The sequence below is a fragment of the Camelus dromedarius genome, chromosome 4 (genome assembly GCF_036321535.1).
Source record: "Camelus dromedarius isolate mCamDro1 chromosome 4, mCamDro1.pat, whole genome shotgun sequence".
NCBI classification, from domain to species: Eukaryota; Metazoa; Chordata; class Mammalia; order Artiodactyla; family Camelidae; genus Camelus; species Camelus dromedarius.
In genome coordinates, this window is record NC_087439.1 from 38,748,546 (window position 1) to 38,770,675 (window position 22,130).

General features: G+C 40.3%; 1 protein-coding gene across 3 annotated transcripts in view; it reads right to left on the minus strand.

Annotated features, from left to right (window-relative positions):
- Positions 1–22,130, minus strand: part of DPP4 (dipeptidyl peptidase 4) — a 74,293-nt gene that overhangs the window by 8,403 nt on the left and 43,760 nt on the right. For all 3 annotated transcript variants that reach the window (XM_031451547.2, XM_031451544.2, XM_031451546.2), the window contains 11 exons: positions 20,138–20,245; positions 19,788–19,855; positions 18,810–18,863; positions 18,286–18,407; positions 16,533–16,580; positions 16,189–16,287; positions 13,784–13,853; positions 10,720–10,914; positions 8,218–8,272; positions 7,484–7,583; positions 4,625–4,689 (listed from right to left, as the gene is read on the minus strand). In XM_031451547.2, coding sequence (XP_031307407.1) covers positions 4,625–4,689; positions 7,484–7,583; positions 8,218–8,272; positions 10,720–10,914; positions 13,784–13,853; positions 16,189–16,287; positions 16,533–16,580; positions 18,286–18,407; positions 18,810–18,863; positions 19,788–19,855; positions 20,138–20,245 — 984 coding nt within the window. The remainder of the gene's footprint in view (positions 1–4,624; positions 4,690–7,483; positions 7,584–8,217; positions 8,273–10,719; positions 10,915–13,783; positions 13,854–16,188; positions 16,288–16,532; positions 16,581–18,285; positions 18,408–18,809; positions 18,864–19,787; positions 19,856–20,137; positions 20,246–22,130) is intronic.

Sequence of the window (22,130 nt, forward strand, 5' to 3'; positions counted from 1 at the left end):
CCTGTGACGAGCACCAAGATGCTCTCCCCAGACAGTCCCTGCAGTTCCTACCCATCTAGCTACAATTTATATAGCACTCTGGTGCCTCAGTTTCTGGGTCAGTAAAATGGAGATAATTAGAGCCCTTCTCTCAGAGAATTTGAGCAAGAATTGAACCTAATAACCCATGTAAAAAGCTTAGAATAGCATAGAAGCTTGCACAGAAGCAAGCACTTAATGAATGAAAAAAAAAAAGTGAATGAAATGCATGAAACCGGACCCCTGGTGGAGACGACTAGGGGTGGGGGGCTAACTTCTCCCTAGTCCCTTCCCTCCCTGCATACTTGGAAGGCACAAAGAACTCCTGGGGCCCCGCAGGCACAACCTGGAAGCCGCTAGTCTTTTCCATACATATTGAGCACTCTGTCATGTTCAAGTTCATGTTTTACTACCTATTCTCTTTTATTTTTCTTCAAAAATTGTGTCTACGTGTTTTGTCTCACCAAAAAGGTCAACAACCCCTGAACAACTAAAACACCAGGCACCTTGAATGTGTGAGTGTAAGTCTACCACGTGTTAATATCTTTTATAGGTTTGACCGAAAGGCCCGTGATTGAGCAGGAGAGCCATTCATCAGTGATAGTCAGGGACCCACTCCTCAAGGCAGGGCCACGGTTGCTATTCGTTTATTATTATTGGGGGTGAAGGCTGTCTCATTGCCTATCTAATTCTTTTGCTCGAATCTGTAGCCATTTCTGTCTGCTGTGGATAGAGACTCACTGCAGAAAAGCTGTTTCCACAGAGCTGCACTGCCTGTGAGCTCTGATTTGTCATCCCTCCACCCTGGCTGCCTCCTTATAGCCTCTGGGGCCAGCTCCTTGGAGTTTCAGGGTGATGAATGTCCTCCTTCCTCTTTGAGTCCCTGGTATCCTTTAAAAAGTGCTTCTGCCTTGCCACTCTGCAGTAGGTGGGTGATTATTTATGAAGAGTCTTATAGAGTCACTGCTTGTGTCACTGCATTGGGTCCAAGCCTTAATCCCAGGGTCCGCTAGTTCTATATGGCAGCTTTGTAAGAATAAGAAAGGGCACTCCCCCTGAGTGGATGCAGCCCGAGAAGCGCATTCCTTAGTGAATGGAGCACAGACTGGCTTTCAGCAGTGCACATGCTGAATAACTATACATGACACCCCTGCCTGTTCTATTTGCATATATAAATGGTTCCCCCAATTTCCTCTCCTAAATAGTAAGTAGGACCTTTATTTCACAAAACATGCTTCTCTTGATGATGTGGGTTTCTCTAAATTCTTCCAAATCTGGGTCATCAGCGACCCTAGTAATGAATCCTTTCCTCATTTTTTAAGAATTATCTTCTAAATGCTATAATTTGGGCTACTGATCAATGAGTCTATAGTTGAAAACGTGGACGAAGATCAGGGCCTTGAGTAGTACACACTATGGTCATTTCCACGCTGGGTGTGGGAGAAAGCCAATCGTCCAGACTAAATGGGAATCATTTTCAAAATATTTCCTCCTGACCCACGGAAATGCACAGAGCAGGGAAAGCCTCTGAGGAATTGTCTCCTTTGTCTTTTCAAAGAGGGTGGGGGGAGGGGGGAGGAGATGAAGAAAGAGAGAGAGAGAAAATAAAACAACCTGGGAAAGAAAAGTAAAAGAAAATGGGGTCCAGAGGGGCAGCTGGGGCCTTGGAGGAAAATAGAATCTTTGAATGTATTCCTGCCAGAGACAAAAGCATGGGCTCATTTAAAAAACAAAGGAGGGCAGCTTTATTCTAAAGCCTGCTGTGCACCAAATATAGGTACTTAGATTTCGGTTCTCTGCACCGTGAGGAAGCCACGCACAGGGCGGAAACAATACAGTGAAAGCCTCTGCCTCACTTTCTGCTCCCCACCTTCACCATCGCTGCCCAAATCACTCCTCTGAGTAACACATTGGGAACCTTTAGCTCCCTGGTACTGGCAGTTTTAATGTGTCCATTGCCAGCAACGGGTTTCGTGCCAAGAAAACCCGACTCCTGGCGTGGAAGGATTAAACAGTCCTCGGGTGCCATCTGTGCAGTGAAGCGAGACAGTGACTTTGTGCTCCCAGTGAGCGCGTGTTGCCATTGGCAGGAGGAAGTGACTTCTATTTACAAGATTACCTCATGCAGAGAACACCTAAGGGGAGAGATGAAAATGGCCACCTCAGCGGGGTGGTGGAGCTGGAGAAGATGGGGGTCAGTGTGGGAATGAGGAGCCGATGAGAAATCTGGAAAAAGATATTACAGGTTGAAATGGCAGATTAAAACCAGCTATTCTCCGGGGGGAGAGCTGGTTGGAGAGGACGCACCCTGTGGGCTGATGTTCTCGGAGTGAAGTGGGCTCAGTACTATGGGCTGCCTCAGATGTCAGGGTTTGGACTTGACCCTGTGCTCTGAAGTTCAAAGACTTTCCAAAATGGGATTTTTTAAATGAACTTTTGACTCATCATTCCCCGGGTTCTAGAGTCAGGATTAGGGTCCTAGGCAGTACACCTCTGATGTTTTGGGAGTTTCTAGTAAAGCCCTTGGGTCAGTCAGCAAACATGGCACACGGCATGAGGGGTGCTCTCAAATTTAAGCATCATGGTCTGATCCCTGACAAGAGAACTCCAGCTGTAAAATGAGAGAAGTGATGGAGACATACAATTTTTATAGCACTGTCTCCCTTCAAAAAGTTTTAAAATTAAATCAGAAAAGGTTTTAAGGTTTATAGTTCATACTGCATGATCCAAAGAATACAATCTTGAGTAAAGCCTTGAATAATGAATAAATAATGCAGAGGGGGAAAAGGAGTACAAAACAACTACGAGTCCCAGATGGATAAACTGGGGATTCAGAGGCATTCAAGGCAAATGCCACGGGAGTCAAAAGAGCACGAGAGTCCACTGGGAGAGCAGTACAAGGGTCCTGATAGGGGGAGACGCAGCGCAAGTGACATCCCAGGCAGAAGGAACTGAGGACAAAGGCACAAAAGGCAAAAGCCCAGAAATATCCAGAGAACAACGAACATTCCAGGTAAACGGGGTCACTGTGAGGGGTGTTGAACACCTGGTTAAAGAACAAGGGCTGGACTTAGCTGAGTCCACAGGAAAGGTCCACGAAGGGTTGCGGGTGGGGGTTCATCTCATAACTCTGTGTGGTATAGCCTGGAGCGTAGGAAGACAAGCGAAGGGGAGACCAGCCGGCTTACTGTTAACAGAAGGGGGCAGTCATGCGACCACAGCAAAGTGGTTATGGAGAAGGGAAAGGATGCCTAAAGCAGCTCATTGGTTGTGGAAGAGAAAGAATGGGAAGAACTGAGTCCAAAGTATCACAAGGGACAATCAGCAGAAACAGGGATGACCTGACAACAGGCCGGTTGGTAGGGGAAGGTGATTTGAACATCTCACTTTACAGGTTGTTACTTTTCTATCTTGTCTGGAAAACAGAGACTGAAACACAAAGGCACAAACACATGGGTATCCCCTCCCGCCCGTTCCCACACAAGCCTTGCCAGATAAAGCTGAAAGTAAGACATAAAACTAAACTGTCCAGACTTATCTTGCAAAACTAGAAATTATATTTGCATTTGATTGTATTTTGTATCAAATGGCCTCAGAATCCATAATAATGATGACATCGTACAAAAACAAACATACGAATATTGCTCAGAGCAATGCATTAATATGAAGCCCAGGCACTGAGAACTGTGACACAGGTGAGGAGGAATTGTGTTCTTAAATTATCCTGGTTATTGTTTTTCTGTCTTTTTTTATTCACCGTCCTGGGAAGAGTTCTGAATATCCTATGGAGAATGTGAACATCAGATGATTTACCTTGTCACCTGTAAGTTTCAGGGTTTTCAACCTACATGACAGAATCAGGCGAGTTTTGGATGCGCCAAGGTTCTGGAAGGGTCCCCAGTACTTAGGCTGACATCTCCAGCCGCATCGGCGAGCCACCAAAGGGCGTGCTCTAGCTCTGCAGGGGACCACACCAGTGCACGGGGCTGCCCTTGGTTGCTGAACCCCAACCATATTTCAAATGCGACAGCCCCTCTGCACAGCAACCTGCCCACTGGCTCCGCCATCAGGCAACCAGCCCGCTGGCTGTGATTCGGTAATTTGGGTTCAAGGGCCTTTCCGAGTACTCCCTACTGGACCTACACCTCACCTGCTTTATTCAAACCTTGGGTGAAAAAACTGTACACATTTGGCTATGAATAAGAAAATGATAAGCTTGTATACACAACTTAATTATGATAAATACCATGAGAAATTTTAATATGTAGTTAGAGGTTTGAGAGTCTTCTGGGCTCTAAAGGAATCGGTTGAATTTGACATGTTTTCTAAACTATAATTTTTATAATTAAAGTAATTATCTGGTATTGCTTTGTATTTCCAAATGAATGCATATTGTGACCTATATAGCATACGATAAAGACTGTAATTATGCAGAAGATAGTAGGGGAAGCTATTGGAGTATCTCTAAACCACCTGTGTTATTTCTTTCTAACAAGAATTTTGTTGGAAATAAAAACTATATATTTTCTAGAATAGATACACTTAAAAATGCTCCTATACCACTTATAAACAGGTTATGGAATGGATCTAGTTCACCATCTCTTACCCTGTAATAGTCAAGGTTGTCTTGTGGAGTTGGAAGACCCATGTAACGTTCTGTGTACACTGAGTCTGTGGTGGAAAAAAGAAAAACAAAACTTAATTCATATAATGAAAACTTTGTCTTGCCTTTGATTGGGTTACTTTATGTGCTTCCAAATGTCTTAACTTGTGCAAAGGTCTAAAGTGTTACCCTCAGAAGTATCTCCTCCAGCTCATTTTTACTTGGCTTGCTGTTAATGCCGCCAGGCTCCTGCTCAGACTCAGGCCATCCCACACCCAGCCCAGCCCAGTCCTATCAGCCCTTCCCGTGAAGGCAGAGGGAGATCAGACTAAGTCGTCTAAAACCCAATCAGCAATCCACCTGCAGAAAATGCAAAGGTGAAGTGTTAAGTGCTAAGCACGCTATGTTATCCCCGACTGGCTCAAAGAATCTTGATTAGCAAGTCACTTGATGCCTCAATTGTCTTGGATTTTTTGGTCCTGACACCAGTATATGCCCTGATTCGTGATATGCCCTTTCCTTTTGGAAACTCCTTGTAATGTTCAATTACTAATTACTCACTTAAATCATATTTTATTTTTATGGCAGGTTGAAACTTACTATGATTAAAAGCAAGAATTTAGTTATCATTTATTTGCTGCATAACCCCCTGACGGCTCAGCTTCTCCATCATAATGCAAGTCAAACATTCCTTTTCTCTCATTTTGTGGCAAAGCCTCAATTCTGATGTTATAACTGTTGCGTATTATGAAACAGATTACATTAATACCTGTCTGTTGAAAAGACAGAAGCTCTCTTACTTGTAGATATGACAGAAAAACATATGCATTATTGGTTTGGTTATTTTGGATAATTACATGTATTTAAATCATACATCACATATATCATATCAATCATATATATATTCACATATGTATATATAGCTCCTGAAATATCAGTGAGAAATGTTACTGTGGCTGAATTCTAGTATAACTTCAAAAATATGAAATAGCTATTTTTGAAAGATAACCAGATTACTGTAGATTAATAGGAATAATTTGTATCTATTGTGCTATAAAGGATAATGGCTTAAATTTCACCATAATTGCACAGGTAGTTCTCTACTGATCTAATTAATTCTTTAAATGAATTTACCATCTATTACAACCTTAAGCAACATTTTAACCCTTTTTGGATGACTGTTATTGGAGATTCAAAACTACATTGATGGGAGAAGGCATAGCTCATAGTTGTGGAGCATATGCTTAGCATGCACAAGGTCCTGGGTTCAATCCCCAGTACCACCATTAAAAAGAAAACAAGAAAAAACTACATTGATAATTGATAACTAGCATTAGATGTTCCACATGTATTGCTCATGCCATTTCTATGGAAATCAAAATATTTTCCTCCAAAATGAGTAACAGCAATATTTAAACATTTTGACTAAAGTGAATACAAACTATCTGTAATTTTACATAGCTAGAGGGCACTAATGTAGAAAATATACTATCTTAAAGCACATTTGAAAATATAAGTTCTTCCAAAAGGCTCATGTCTTTTAACACTTAAATATGAGTAACTTTTGTTGGACATTTAACAGGGGGGGGGGGCTTTAAAGGGCAAAATAAATGTTTCCTCAAACAGCCACAATTCTTCTTGTCCTAGAACATAATGCCCCTTTCTTATTATGCTAACCAGGTTTACATGTGTAAGACGGCCTAAAATTTTAAAAACAGTGTTGAAAAATGCTTAATGTCGCTGTTGTAAACTTTTAGAAGTACACCTTGAAATACCACTTACATATTCATTCAATCTGATCTTTGAGTAATATTGTGCAAATTTACACATATATAAGGATTCTAGGAAGTTCTGAAGTGTTAGGTTGGTCCATGTACATTTAATGACATTCTCTTCTTACCATTATATAGTTCTAATAATGTATTGACCACCAGAGGTCTCCAAAAACAAGCCATCCAACAGAACAATTAATATCAAGCAATTAAGCAGGAAAACATTACATAAAAACAGATCCACTTAATGAGGATCAGTCTTAAGGATGTTCTCCAATTTTTTTTAAAAGAAAGAAAGTGAAGTATCTTTTACATTGGCTTCTTTTGGCTTGGAGAGGCTTTAAAAAAGGGTTTCCTACAGGATTGGTGCTGCCATGTATTAGGACATAAAATATTTAATGAGCATATTCATCATGAATGACTTTATCCTTATACAGAAAGGACTTGAGACAGGGTCAGAAGAGGCACAGGAAAAGAACTCACCTTCTCACCACCTCTGACTCTTCCCTCCCACCTACTGTTCCACCGCGCACTCTCTCCAACTTGGGGGTTGTAGCTTTACACGTGTGTGATAGAATAACATTTTCTCAGGGATGAAGAGAATATTCCAGCTGTCACCTACAGAGACACTGGAAACAAACCCGCCAAGGATCCCCCGTCCCTAGTCTCTCCTTTCACCCAAAGCCCTACTTACATTTGACCTTTACCTGAAGGGCGAGAGATACTCGCTTCTCTTCTTCTGCTAATATGTGAAGCCCCCAAACTCAAATTAGAATAAAGATAAGGAAGGGTTATCTGAAGGAATGTTGCATTCAGTTTGTTTTAAAATGCGGAAAACAGAATTTGTTGGTAAGAAATTTGGAAAACAGAATGCGCTGCTAACTAAATGTGTAGATAATATTTAATACCATCCAGGCTTAAAGAATAGCAGAGTTAAGTGAGCCTGTTTTATTACAGGTGTCCATAAAGTCCTTCTAAGAGGACTCAGCTCATTCACTGTAGAAACACCGAAACTCTGAAAGGAACGATTATCTCACGAAATGTGAAGGTCGTCACTCAGTATCTCGGGTACCCGACTGCGCTCACCTACCATAGTACTCCCACTTCGACACGGGCGCCACGGCGATTCCACACTTGAACACGCCGCTTCCTGCTCCCAGGACCATTGAGGTTACATACCCTCCATATGACTAAGAAATGGAAACGGTTATTTTTATGGAGGTAAAGGAATTAAGGACATATGGTAAGCGAGGCACAATTTCCACATTTCTCACATCTTTATAACTGTGCCTCTTTGCAGATAGAAAGCACGGTAGAGAAGGCTTAACTTGGCCTTAATTGGACACACGGTAGAGAAGGCTTAAATTGGCCTTAATTAGACAGTATCTAAAGACTACTTTCAGACCCCTGGTCCCTTTGCTTGCTAAGGAGGAAAGTATCGAAATTGGCTAGGACCAACTAAACACACACACACACACACAAAAGAAAAAAAGCAATAAACACTAAATCTTTACTGACTTGGACTCATGAGAAAAAGTTTCTCTTCCCCTCTCCTCCTCTATTCTTTCTTTCCTTTATATCTCCTTCTCTCCTTTCCTCTTTTTCCCTCCTTCCTCACTTCCCTCCCCCGTTGTAATAAAGAAAGGTATAAGCTCAGCTCGTAGGGACTCTTTGCCCAGAAATCTAAGACACTTAGTTGGGCCTTCTTAGATTGAAATGATAGTGGTGATTTTCACCTCCAAATATTTACATACAAAAGTAAATTCTCCTGCTCTGGGTTAGTCACTAAGGAATGCATACAGATGCAGCAGCCAAACTACTCACCCAGCCCCAAATTGCAATCCTCTTGTCATCCACAAATCCCATTTTTGAAAATTGTCTACAATACATGAAACAAGTCCACGAATTAGTATTGCACTGTGTATATAAAACCAAAATAACAGCACAAATGTGAAACCCTGCCATTTGTTCTCTATTTCACTCTGTTAGAAACTAAGATTAATTGCTGCCAGCAATCAAATAAACCACCTGAGATCGATGTCTATCATTGTTAACTTTAGAGGCAGATGAACAAGGTTTACTTTTGTTGGAGTCCATAAAGATTCTGTCTGTGTGTACATGTGTGTGTGCGTGCATGCGTGCGTGCGTGCGTGTGAGTGTGTATATGATTCACAGAAAACAAATCCTGGCTGTTTTTTTCACAGCTTTATATAAAAATTTGCAGCCCAGATGCACTTTTCTTTACATAATTGAATTTAAATCTCTCCAGATGTTTCTCAGCTTGAGAGAGGCTGCCCCTGCAATGGAGAAATACAGGGGCAGGGGGAACATCTGGGTAAGGCTTAGAAATATCTCTGGGCCCCCTACCTGAGAACTTAAACACCATTCTCTAAATACAGCCCTTCTTACGATGGGTGTTGATTAGTTAGCTCAGCACCATGGAATAAGAAACATTTTTTCCTTGATGGATGAAGAAATCTTTTTGTCATTAAATTGTGTTCAGGATTGGAATCCAAGTAAAGAAAGGAGAAAAATGTTTTATGCACCTATTTCTTAATCTTAGCCTTACATCAAAAAGCAGTTTGTTTACTTAAAAAAAATCCAGCAAATGGGGCTCTGAACTTTGTAGTATTGAGGGAGGTGGGAACCCTTGCACTGACCTATATGTGACTTTGAGAATCTTTGTTTTCAGTTGGTGATACATGTCTTAGGCTGCCCTGAATTGAGCAATATTAGAAAAAAATTAAATGTAAGTCATTTTCAACTCAGTATCCTTCCTGTGGAAACTTTGAAAACTTAGAACACATACATACAGAAATGTGCGCCAAATCACAAGTTTACAAGGTGATAAATCTTTACAGAGTGAGCATATCCTTGAACCAAGATATAGGGAATTACTATCTCCCAGAAGCCTCTGGGTCAGTTTTCCCTTTGCAAAAGGAAAAAAAAGATAAATATTTTTTATTGAATTCCAAAAAAATTTCACCTGAATTTGTACCAATATAAATTGGGTCAAACAGGATATACACTTTTGTGCCTGGCTTCTTTCATTCAGCAGACTGTGGACTGTGAGAGTCATCTGTGCTGTTGTGTATAGTTCTTTTTAGTTGCTGAAAAGTAACTACTATTATTTTTTAAAATGGAGTTGTATATTGTGGATACACAACTTTGTACTTTTAGACTTGTACGGCCCCAGAAATCATGCCCTCTCTCAGAGAAGACCAATTTGGATAAATAAAAATGTATTTATAAAATATCACAGCTTCTCTCCTGAGCCAGTTTATCCTCTCTTTTATCTAAACTTCTCTTTTTTTTTACTTTTAAGAAAAATAGCTAATCACTGACTTTGGTATGACAGACTTAGGGATACTTAATAAATTGTCATCTTCTCTTTGGTTTTTCTTTTTTAAAAGGCATTTTCCTCCACCCATGTAATCATTCACAGTTTTTCTGCATTTCTTAGCTTATGATTTCACAACATTATTTTAAATCACTCACTTACTATGATTTCCAGACATCCATGCAGTGGGTTATAGACACTCAAAGACTGCATCTCCCGTTTACCAGCTGAATGCAACTCAGCATGAGCTGGAGTGAAACACGGATTTAAATCCTGACCAGTCTTGGCAAATTACCAAACCTAAGAGCCTCCATTTCTTTACTGGAAAGATAAGGTATGAACACCCACTTCTCAGGGTTGCTATGCAGCTTCAGTGATAACACAGGTAACACGGTGCCCATGGTACATGAGCATCCCACGGCAACCATCATTCATGGCCAGATCACATCTTTCTCAAGCCAGATCACATCTATTTATAAGGCCCATAAAGGGAGCACACAAGAGTAAGATGTGATTCATCCTTAATGAAGCTCTTTTAATTGTGAGTGCTGAAGGTTGTGCTCCACAATTTTTCCAAGATGGAGGGGGGTAACCCTCATGCAGCAGAATGTCAGAGCCACTCCGAGGACTTCACTGCTGTCACCCTTCTCCAATGTCATGCACCCCAAAGTCATCTTCTTCTCCTTGACTGTAGAGATAGTTTGCTTGTTTAGTTAGATGTTTACTCAGGGGTACGTTTATCCCTCAGTTTCATGCCCATCATGTTTGATGAATTCTGAGTCTCTATTTCCAGAAGGTGGTAACACATGTGTCAACTCCCTTTCTTAGTCTAAACATGATACCTTCACTAAAAATCCCTCCCAAGGATGAGAAATTACAGATTCATCCTAGGACACCTTAAATCTTTTACACTTTACAACTCTAAAATATAAATGGAGAAGGGAAAAAAATCAAATGACCTTTGGATCCATCTCCTAGTCACTCACCTGGTTGCTTCAATTTGGTCCTCAACTTCAAATGTTCCCAGTCTTCTGTTGATTGCATGCATGATCTTATCTCCTTGGTAACCACTTCCTCTGCCATCAAAGCTGGCTACTATAATGTTTTCTGTGCTTGCAAGGTAAGTAGCCCAGTTGAGTCTGAAGATAGTGTCTGCTTTTTGACTACAGGGGCCTGCATAGCTGTGAAAAATCCCCAGTTGTTAGCCTTTGGGTTTTCCTGAATCAAATGAGAATAGCTTGCATTTCTAGTCCCTGTGGAAAAGAAATGTGCCTCTTTCCTGTACACGAGACTGAAATTGTGCCAGCCACTGGGGTGTCCACAGTGAGTCCTCTGAAACTTAGCAAGATGAGTATAATGGCTGTTTCCTCCAAAGATGCCCATCAGTTTTCTCTTTGAAGACTGTTACCAAATACAGACTTTCAGACCAACATTTTCTAGGTCATATGTATCTTGGAAATCAAAGAATAAATAATCTAATAGTTAGGAAAGAGTTGTGTTGTGAAAAAATAACGAGGATGACAATAAACGCACCTGTGACTGTATCTCCCCATCTCAGCTTACAAACACTCCTAGACCACCAGTTTCCTTGGTTGGAACTTCCTTAAAGACTCTGACTGTGGTAGGATGTGCTGTATTTCCCCCAGTACCCAGCACAGTGCTGCTCACTAAGGCTCACTGTGGAATGTGCCGAAGTAGGAATGAACTCTATCCCTTAAAACTTCTAGGGCGGAAGAAATAGACTGAATTGGGAAATGGGTATATTGTTCAGCATTCTATTTATTGACAAGTTTAACTCCCTCATAGCTGCAGTCTTCACAGGCTGTAACCTCTCCCTACACAGCTGTACGTACAATCTCCATGAAGCCCTCTCGTTTCTGTTTGTTAATTGACAGAAACTCCCTATAGTTCGTTGGAACTCATGTATATGCATCTTCTATGCACCATCTACAGGACTCCTGGACCCAGATCTCCAATAACCTTTCCCTTCCCAGCCCGCCTCTCCTACTCTTCTGCTCACTCCCCACTCCACAGGTTGGACAAGTCCTGCTTGGATGTCTTTGTCAACATTTCCCTCCTTCCCTTTTCCTTTGACTAAAGTCAAAAAACTTTAGTTTTCAACAAAATATTGTATTACTTTAATTTTAAACTATATATTGTAACATTCTAGCTTTAAAAAGAATGCATTCGTGAACTCCTTGGACAAATAAACACTTTTTAACATATGAAATGCCTTGGTCCTTTCAATGAAATTAAATTTGACGGAGTAACACAGATACAGAGAACAAATTAGTGGTTACCCATGGGCAGGGGGAGGGGAGGGATGGGAGAGGGAAAAAGAGGGTTATTATGGGATTATATGAAATCATGCATGTGAAACTTTTGAAAATTATAAATCACTATGGAGTTTAAAGAATCTTTCATTCAATTAAAAATAACAATAATAAAGAAGAGAAGAAGCACAGAGTAAATAAATACCAAAAACTTTGCTGAAAAAAATTAAAAAACAAAAATAAAATCTCATGCAAAAAAAACTTGGTAGAGTAATAGCCTTCCTTAATATGAATTACGTATCAAGTTATCTAACCCCTTAAGATTAAACAAAAGTATTTTTAAAAATACAAAACAATGATTTAGGCATCTAAGAACATGAAGAGGAAAATAACTAAAAAAATAGGACCCAAATTTACCATGTTTTTTTAAACTTTCCTAATTAAGGGGAGGTCTAGACATTACTTACTGGGGAGTCTAAGAAGATAAAAATGTCACCCTTTTCCAAAGATAAAGGATCCTTTTTTAGTACGGGGGCTAAAGCCCAAAGCAAGTGAGTGTTAATATAAGTTAGGTTTAATGAGAGTCAGACAGCACAACTGGAAGTTTAAAATACCTCCTCTTTCTTTGCGCTTTTATGTTTTGTTTACATGGAACTGTAAACACAGTGGAGCAAGGCTGTGTCTGATGCTAGTATATGTACCTTTTTTCTTTTCTTTTTTCTTTCTTTTTTTGCTAGTAACAACAGAAAAGTGTTGTCCCCGAGTGTCAGTTTTCTTTTGTATATAATGGGCCCAGCAGAACTCACCATATCAGCTTGCTGTTTGGACGGAATAGGGCAAATGACCGGGCACGCAGCAGGCACCCAGCACGTTTGTTGGTTTGTTTTGTTTTGTTTTGTTTGGAGTGAAGGAAATGAGGCAAGTTAGGACAGGAAGAGTGGCATTGTGGCATTCTGCGTGAGGTCAGGGCAATTCTGGAAAGACTGAAGTAAAATGTATTCCTAGTAATTATCAAAAATATTTCACAAAGATGCCATGTTTAGATTTCTCATGAGCACACATTTACCACTCAGAGACTTGTTTTTTTAATAATTAAAAAAAATTTTTTTGGAGGCAGAGGTAATTAGGTTTATTTATTTCTTTAGTTTCTTAATGGAGGTACTGGGGATTGAACGCAGGACTCTACCACTGAGCAATACCCCTGCCCTGCCCACAATGCTCAAAGATTTATGATGTCAGAACTTTCTCTGGGACTTAAAGAAGTTCGAATTATAATGAATACGTTCCTGCACACCTTTTCTTCACCAAAAAAGGGAATGGAAAATCCCAGGCAGTAGTATTTCAGGAACTAAAGAGAACCCTGACTTTGGAATGAATTAAAGGCCACCAAATGGGAGCTGTTTGGGCAAGTTTGGGGATAAGGAAACTGTGCAGACTCTTAATACCTATCTCTTGCTTGTTAAAATGTCCACAAGGTAAAGATGAAAATGGGACTTGAGAATCTCTTCGGAATTCCCTTGGAGTTCAGGGAAGAAAAATCCAGACAAACCCATATGCCATTATGGCAGAAGAAGAGTATCTTCGTTCATTAGAAAGATGGTAGAAAACACATGTTTGGATTTGTGATTGCAAAAAAGAAGGAAGAAATATTAAAACTTGTTCACAATGATTCAGGAAGAGAGAAAGAATGCATTTGACTCTATTTTTCAGGAGGCTGCATTAGCAAAAAACACACAGTGGTTAACTTCTAACTTATTCCCTTATCTTGAATACTTACACATCTATGAGCAGAGGATATTTCTTGGATTTATCAAAATGAGGAGGCAAGATCATCTGATACCAAAATTCTAAAAAAAAATGAAAATTTAATTAGTGAATTCATAACAATTATTAGCACACGATCTTGGTTCCTTATCTCTGTCAGTGTTAAGTAACATGTAGAGTTTAGCAATTTGCTAAATTATAATAGAAAAAGAAAATGAACCAATTTGATTCAGCATGTTTTTCAGATATGAAAACATTCTCTTTCAGGTTAAAATACCAGTTTAAGGTTAAAACAATAAAGTTGTTTTTAATGCATCTAATAAATACATCAGGGCCTTGTAAAAGTACATCTTTAGAATCACTAATGTTTTGTCTTTATCATTCTGTTCTTTGGCATCTAATCTACTTATCTAGTTTGTTTATGGCTTATGTTCTAAGTTTTCCTCCAAAATGTTTTCCTCTTCTTGAATTTCCTTGAAGAGGTTTAAGATTTTTAGTTCGCCCCAATTCTATTTTAAAATTCTGATTTAATAGCATTTTTGTAATTCTTATTGCCATCCCAGACTGTGAAGCTGAGATCCCATTTTCAGCTCTGTGTTTCATAGAGTGCAATCAGGTTCACGTGGGGCAAACTCTTGTGTACGTTCTGTGTGATCTTGTGCAGGTCTGCTTAATTCTCTGTACTTGATTTAACATCAGTTTAATAAAATTTGTCCTACATAATAAATCTGTTATCTTTGCTCCCAAATTCAGGCTAATGAGACTAATCCTTAAAAAAAAAAATTAAAAAGAGAGAGAGAGAGGGAGAGTTGTTTCATATTTTAATAAGATTATTCCCAGCTTCAGTAGATATAACCTGTAGGGAAAAAAATCCTCATCTCTAGATCTGCTTCTCCCTTATGTTTATCTTTCTTTCTTTCTTTTTTGTTTGTTTGTTACAATTATTCTAGTTGATGAGAAAAGAAAGGTTTAGAAGTAAAATCTTTATATAGACAGATTTTTATTCAATTTGTATTCTGCTGGTTATTTTATGCCTCCTGATTAAATCTGCTTATGAGAACAAAATTTTATTCTCTATCATATTTCAGTAGAATGTGAAACTATCAATTGATCATGATGTTTTAATAACAATGCCAGACCCACATTTGATCTCTCTCTTGTTTGAATCAGCACTAGCTGATTGGAAGTGTTTCAGTTTCAGCTTTTTGAAGATGCAGTCTTTTCTTTGTGGGGGGGTCTTTCTAATTCCCAGTCCCACGGCCCTCTGCTTCCTCCTCCCCGGCACCCCCTCATGCCCTCCTTTCCTGGCGTTTGAATGGTTATAACCAACTCCCTCCTGACCCTCGCCCTCTAGCAGCTCCATCCTTCATCCACTATCAGGTTATCCATCCAATTATGTGGCTTCCCTGACCCTAAACCTTCAGGGGCTCCCCACTGTTTACCAACTGAAATAGAATGTCACCTCTTAGTATTCAATGCCTTCTGCACCAGGTGGTACAGTTACCCCTCCAGAACTTTAAGCCCTTGCTAGTCAAGCCTAGTCCAAGGAGCAGCAGCTCTGGCACTTAGCACACACTCAGACTCCTGTGCCCACCCTGACTGGCCGGCTCAGCCCGTGCACGATGTTAATAAGGTCCCAGGTGACCCCAAACACCTACATTTTCAGTAACACTGCTCTGAGCTGTTCTTCAGAAGTACCTCCACTCTCTGTGCTTTTCCTGCCATTTAAAATTAGATGAATTGAATTTTTTCCTATTATTACCCTATATATACATAAAAGAATCTAAAACAAATCAATCCTGATAGATTCCTCCCTCCCTTACAAATTGTTAGCCTTTATTGGAAAAAAACAAGCAAACAAATAGAAACAAACGAATTACAGGATCTCCTACTCAAAGGAACGCCTGGTTCTTAGTGTTTTCTGAATATAATCCATAATCAGGCCACTAGGCCAGGGACTAGGCTAATCATTTTAGGAAAAATTCAAGATTTCTATTCTGAGACTGAAATTCAACATTTTACAGCCAACCCTAATTTTTTTACACAATCTTCTCAGATATTTTCGATCTCTTTGGGGTTAAAGGTAAAATACATTAGGATATCATTACGTTAAAAACACAACTAATACTTAATAGCAGAATAGAGTTACTAATGGGATGAAACTGAATTAGGAATAGTGCATTTTCTTCAAATATTTTCCTCTTAAAAGAATAAATTTTACATAGAATAGTAGTATATTTTTAAATAAAAAATATAAAACTAGTAGTTTTTGTGACAGAATATTTCATGGAAAAACAATCTCAAATTAGATTTATGTATAATATAAGATACATATTGTTGATCAAGTTATATCATATTTAGTTATATTTTTATTGGGGTTTCCATAAAAAGTTATGTTCCAAGAGAAATTTAACTTACTTGTTTCATGCATATTAATGAAGTCCAGTTTTTTGGTTGGCATCTGGACTTCCTGCAGCATATTTTCCAAAGCTGAATTGTTTTCCAGGACTCTTAGTTCTAAACAAACATTTGAGACCGCAGTCATTTGTTACAATATGAAGAATTCAGATTGTGCAAAGTAATAACAAACAAGTGACTGATTGACTGATGGGACCTACATACTTCAGGTTACATGCTTTGTGTTCAAGTTATTATTAAGACACTCTAAAGCCAAAGAAAATTCCATTGTGCTGAGCACATGTTGGTCTTATTCACATACACTTTCCTAGAAAGCAGACAAAGGGTGAAATACGAGAAAATACCTTTATCACTGCTGCTGCTATGCAGAGTATAGAGGGGCAGACCAGGGCCTGTTAACAGAATCAGGGAAAATACATTTTAAGGCTTTTTTTTTTCTTTAAATAACATACCTTTCAAAAATAGCATTTGTTACCATTTAACGTTGATATAATTTAGACACCATTTAGTTTTGACAGAATAAAGATCACAGTGTATAAGAGGCTTCCTAAGTGTTAGCTGTTTTTCCTTTTCCTTAAAATGCGTGCAATCTGAGTGTAAGAAGTATTACAGGAAAGGCACAGGGCTCTGGCGAATGAAGCAGAAAATGCACCTCTGGCCCTGATGGGTGCCTTGCACATACTATCCTGCCTGGGACTAATTCTTCTTCTGTGAACTAAGCCATCGAGACCCTTGAGAGCGGCTGTCCTTCCCAGCCCGAAATCCACGCACTGTCCAGCGAGGACCACACCAAGGATCGGGCCCCGCCCCCTTAGGGCGGAGCTCCGGAGCCCGCCCCCTCCTCCCCGGCCCGAGAAGGGCCAGATTCCCTCCCCCTCGGCCCCCCCGCCCCGCTGCCCCCACTGCGGAGCCCTGGGCCAGGCGGCACATCTGCACTGTGCCTGACTTGGATGAGCGATTCCTTCCTGGCATGCGAAAGTGTTTTTCTCACACGCTCAGAGCTTCACTATTTATCCCAACTGTGGTAGTTGCAGAGTGGAAGGTAACGTATAGAAAAAGCTATTCTGTGAGAGATTTAATTTTGGTGCATTTAATTAATAATTTTAATTTTTATACTTGATCAGGACCACAGTGGAGGCATTATACGGACCCAGGTGTGAATCCCTGGCTTTCCTGCTTTGTGATTTAAGACAATATATCCATGCTTCAATCTCCTCACGTATAAAATGAGGGTGATGATATCCACGTGACAGAGTTTTCTTAAGGATCAAACAAGATCATGAACACAAAACTTAAGCACAGTGCCCAGTATATATAAAACACATGCCCAAAAAATGGTGCCTGGAAACAGCCATAGTAAAGAACTAAGAAGAAAAATAGAATGTTGAAGAAATTGTGGCAGTAAAGGAAGGTTCAGACAACGGGTTTGGAGACCTTTTTCAAAATATCTAGGCTCTTTCTCTGATTTTGAGAAGTCATCTAACCTAGTGCTTAATGGGGGCTCAAAGGCAGACGCCTGTGTTTGAATCCCGTTGTCCCTTGTATTAGCTGCGTGACCTGTGGAAATCATATTCCCTCTGCTTGTCCAGGTTTCCTCATTTATAATAAAGAAAGCAATCCTAACAATAGCAACAGAAGATGGAGCTGTGAGCAAGCTGGGTGACAGGCACTACCCGCACACATTTTTCTCAGTTAAAGGAGCAATGCATAAAACGACCATTAAAAAGCATCCACCATGCACGTGCAGCTAATGATGAGATGCCTTGGTCATACCTAGGCTCTGGGGTGGGGTTATGCTTTCAGTCTAAAGCAAGCCTCTTGGTTAGAAGGGTAGGAAAAGGTGGTTAACTCACCACTTAAACAGGAGCAAAGGGAGGAGGACTTTTTTCAAGAACTCAGATTCAAAAGGAGAGAACTGAGCAGGGCAGAAAGAATATGTCCTAAATGGCACAGAAAGGAAGGCTTTGGGGATGGAGACACTGAGCCAGGAGGGTGGTAAGAAGGTTGCCCAGAGAGGGGAGGGAAGGGAGGGAGCTACCCGAGAGGGACTTGGTGGGTACCCCCTGCTCTCCTTCCCTGTCCTCACTTCAAACCTACCAGAACATCTCAGTTGATAGTACTTCGCCTCTTTACTAAAAGATGCAGAGTAGTACTGACACCTTTCTGGATCCAGCTCACAAGTAAGGCACGTCACTTTTGTGTAGTCATTAAGCTGGACTCTGTAAAACCAAAGGTGGAAATTAAGTACTCGATGAAAGAATCAATGAAAGGGAGGAACTGAATAATGCAGTGTTCCAGTTTCAAAGATACCAGAATGTCAAAACCATACTCACAAATGTTTTAAATATGAAATAAACACATTAATTCATAACAACCTCAAACCTCCTATCGCTAGGAAGTATCGCAAAGTAACTAACAAAGTCATTCTCTTTTGCTGACATGAGAATTGATTTATAAAGGAACAAAAGCACTCGGTAGTAATTCCAGCTTAATATATTAGGACTAGGCAAAAAACACTAAGTTAGTAAGTAAGTAAATAAATAAATAAATAAATAAATACAAGAGACAGAAATTGTTCCTCAGCTAAAAGCTCAAGTCAACAACTTGATAAAAACTCTTACTTATAGAGATTTCTTCCTCCCGGCATTCCTTTATGTTCATTACTAATGTAGTATCTGGGAAGGAAACAAATGAAATATATGTTAATCATGTTTTTAAGTTAACACCAAGCGTTAGTGTTCATGGACGTGTACATGCCTCAGTGCTTGCCCTTCACTGACCATTCTTCCCGGCCTCTCATCTTCAGAAGCCATTTCCACTCCCCCACCACCAGCCCCGTCATCTCTAAATAGGGGATTCTTTTTGTAGCAGACTAAAATATCTGAATACGGGGATTGCTCCCTTAATTGCAGTGGCAAGTAAAAACTCGAAGTCTTCTATAGGAAAAATATGACTGGACAACTAGCCTGAAGCTGAGACCTCGTTTATCAACGCCGTTTTCCATATTTGTTGTTTCACAACACAAACCACTCGCTGGCAGGGGCTGCGTCCTCCTGAGAGTGGCAGAGCCACTTCTAAAGAAGACCTTCAGAAACTGCTTTGGGAAATGGCAAAACTCTTGCGTGGTGAAACCAAAAAAGAACTATACAAGTGCCCAAGAAATTCTAAGGAAAAACAATGCTCCCTATCCCATCAGTTCGTGTGTGGTAGTTGACGGGCCTCTGCAAAGCTTTCCATTTTCCAAAGTCAGGCCAAGACACGGACAGATGAAGTCGCCTCTCCCAGCCTTCCAGAAGTTCAGTGTCAAGTGAAATTTAACAAAATGCCCCTGAAGGCTAGGTCTTTAAGAAAAAGAGGCTACAGCTCTTCCAACGCAAAGCAGGTAAGAGCAAGAGGTAGAGCTGCTTGGTGGCAGGGCATCAAATCTGCTAAGCATATGTGAAAATCATTAAGGCTTCCGTATGTTAAAAAGCAAAAAGTACTGAACACATTCCAAACAGTCTACTCTTCATTTGTAGAAGATTTTTCCCTATTTCTGGGCAAAGGAGGGTGTGATTATGTCAAACACATTGCTATCTATTGATAATTAGAATACTTACAGGTAATCCCTGGTAAGAGCTTCTATTCCAATGACTTCCCAGGCACCTTTTGTAATAAATGTGCAATTCTGATGTGATTTAAAAAAAAAAAAAGAGGTTTATTAGACTCTCCTCCTAATCAAATTTAAGGGGATGATTAAATCATTTGTACCAGGAATTCGGATAATCTCAGATTTTTTTCTTGGTTCTCCCCACCCCTCCCACCTTACTCTGAATACCGCTGGAGAATTTGAACCAGTCTGACTATTTGTACACATTGATCAACATTACCAAATAATTTCCACTTCAAGTTAGTTTGAAAAAAAAAAAAAAGGAGACCAATCCAAAATAAATTATGTAAAAATACTCACTCTCTTATCTGTCTGGAAATGACAAATGTGTTTGTAGCCCTCTTCATTGCTGATGATCTTGTAGAAGCTGCTCCCGTCAGAGGTAAAATGAGGTTCTGCAGGCCTAAACTAGAGAATAATAGAAAACACAAAACACGGTAAATCACATTAGCCTCATCTCAGTACCAACTTTAGTTTCAGGAAGTCCTCCCAACAACACCTATGCTCAAAACCCACGTTTCATTTATTTGTCAAATGAGATCAGAGCGTCTCAAAAGAAAATTCTTCTTCTAGAAAATGTGACAAAAAGATCTAACGCCTGGGGAATTGTTTGCAGGGAGTAAATGAAAACATGCACAAAAAGACATAGGACACTCAACACGTAGCCGGGGTTACTATCACCCTGAGGCACCTTCTCTTACGGAGGACAACTCTGTGACTTCTGGCCATGGATGTGAGACAATGAGCATAAGCCTTTCAGTTCTACATGTCAATTGCTTTGATGTCATAAACGTGCTTTCTTGAAACAGGCTAATACTGTTTTTGACTGTTTCAGGTTGGAGGTGGTTTGGAGTTTGAGGGATTTTTTTCCTCTCCCTGCTTCTTACACATAATTCTTTTTGAAAGTCAGACTTAGAAACTCTTTCACCATTTCTGGACTGGATACCATAAGGAATGTCTGTCATATATTTCCTATGGGAACATTCATCTAGTTACCATCTTTATTATAAGCCTTTTCATTTTACTAAATAGGATCAACAATTTACCAAAAAAACAGTTGTATGGAAATATAGAACAAAATTTCCATTTTTTACAGTTCAATAAAAGATAGTTCCTGGAACATAATGTCATTTAAGCAGGAGTATCCATCCCAGCCCGAAAAGAATATGTCGCTTTCTGACTTCGATTTCCTTACTACATTTGAGAGCAGGTAGGGAGGGGATGGTCTTTTAAAACTGTTGGTTCACTTCACCCTCCATGTTTCCTCTCTCATCATCTCCCATTTGGGGAAGGAAAAGAAAAGCTTCCCTCTGCTATTTAGTGATTCAAAGCGAACTCATTTATGGAGCAAGCCGAGGCGTGCCGTACACTTGGTGTTCTCATTACAGAGCTCTGAAACACATTCCCCTCTCTAGACCTGTGTTCACAGCCTTATCTTTTTAATACATTTCCCTGTTTCCCCTGGATGGAGTTGTGCCTAGTAGAAATGTGTGAAAAGTGGCATCTGTCTGGTTAAATACAGAGAGGAAAAAACATATTTTTTTCAAAGAGTCGTGAGGAAGTGTAGCATGTCTCTTGCCATGGAGGAAACCACTTTTCATGTTGGCAAACCTCTCCCCTCTGCCCAATCAATGCCTGAGGAAAAAGGACGTGTGACTGCTGGGGAGCTCCGAGCCCAGCTGGAAGGGGTCCTGTTCCTGGACCGGGGGCCGCATCCCTGTGCTCCGCGTGATGAGAAATCTTTACATTTTTTATGTCACTTTGTTTCTCTCTTAAAGGGGCTTAATAGAAGCGGTCATAAAAATTAAGTGCGAGTCACTCATCCTCTTTCACATGAGGTGCCAGCAAGGCTGGAGGGCTTCATTTGTTTGCTTCATTCTATGGTCTTAGAGCACCGAGGCCGGTGATTCTGCACGAGGGGTAATGAGAAGCACGGGAAGTCCCGGACGGTCGCTGTGCTTTCTGGGATAAAGTTCGCCATCCAGGGCTTAGTGAACTTAGTGAACCCACATGAGTGTGATTTCCTCCAAAGAGAGGTGCAGAGCGGGTGTGGTGTGTGCACTGCTGAGTTTCTCTGTCTCCTCGAGCCTTTCTGCAGGCTGTGGGTGGAAACCATGTTTTCTGCCTCCGAAGCACAGACCTTTGAATATGAGGCCACCAGGACATATTGGTATCTTGGCCGCCTTTCAGCAACGGTTGCTTTGTAACTTCCTGGGAGCTACGACTTGCCTATGACTTTTGTCTGTTCTTCTCTTGACTTTTCACTTGTTCTTTGACTTTTTTCTGAAAGAGC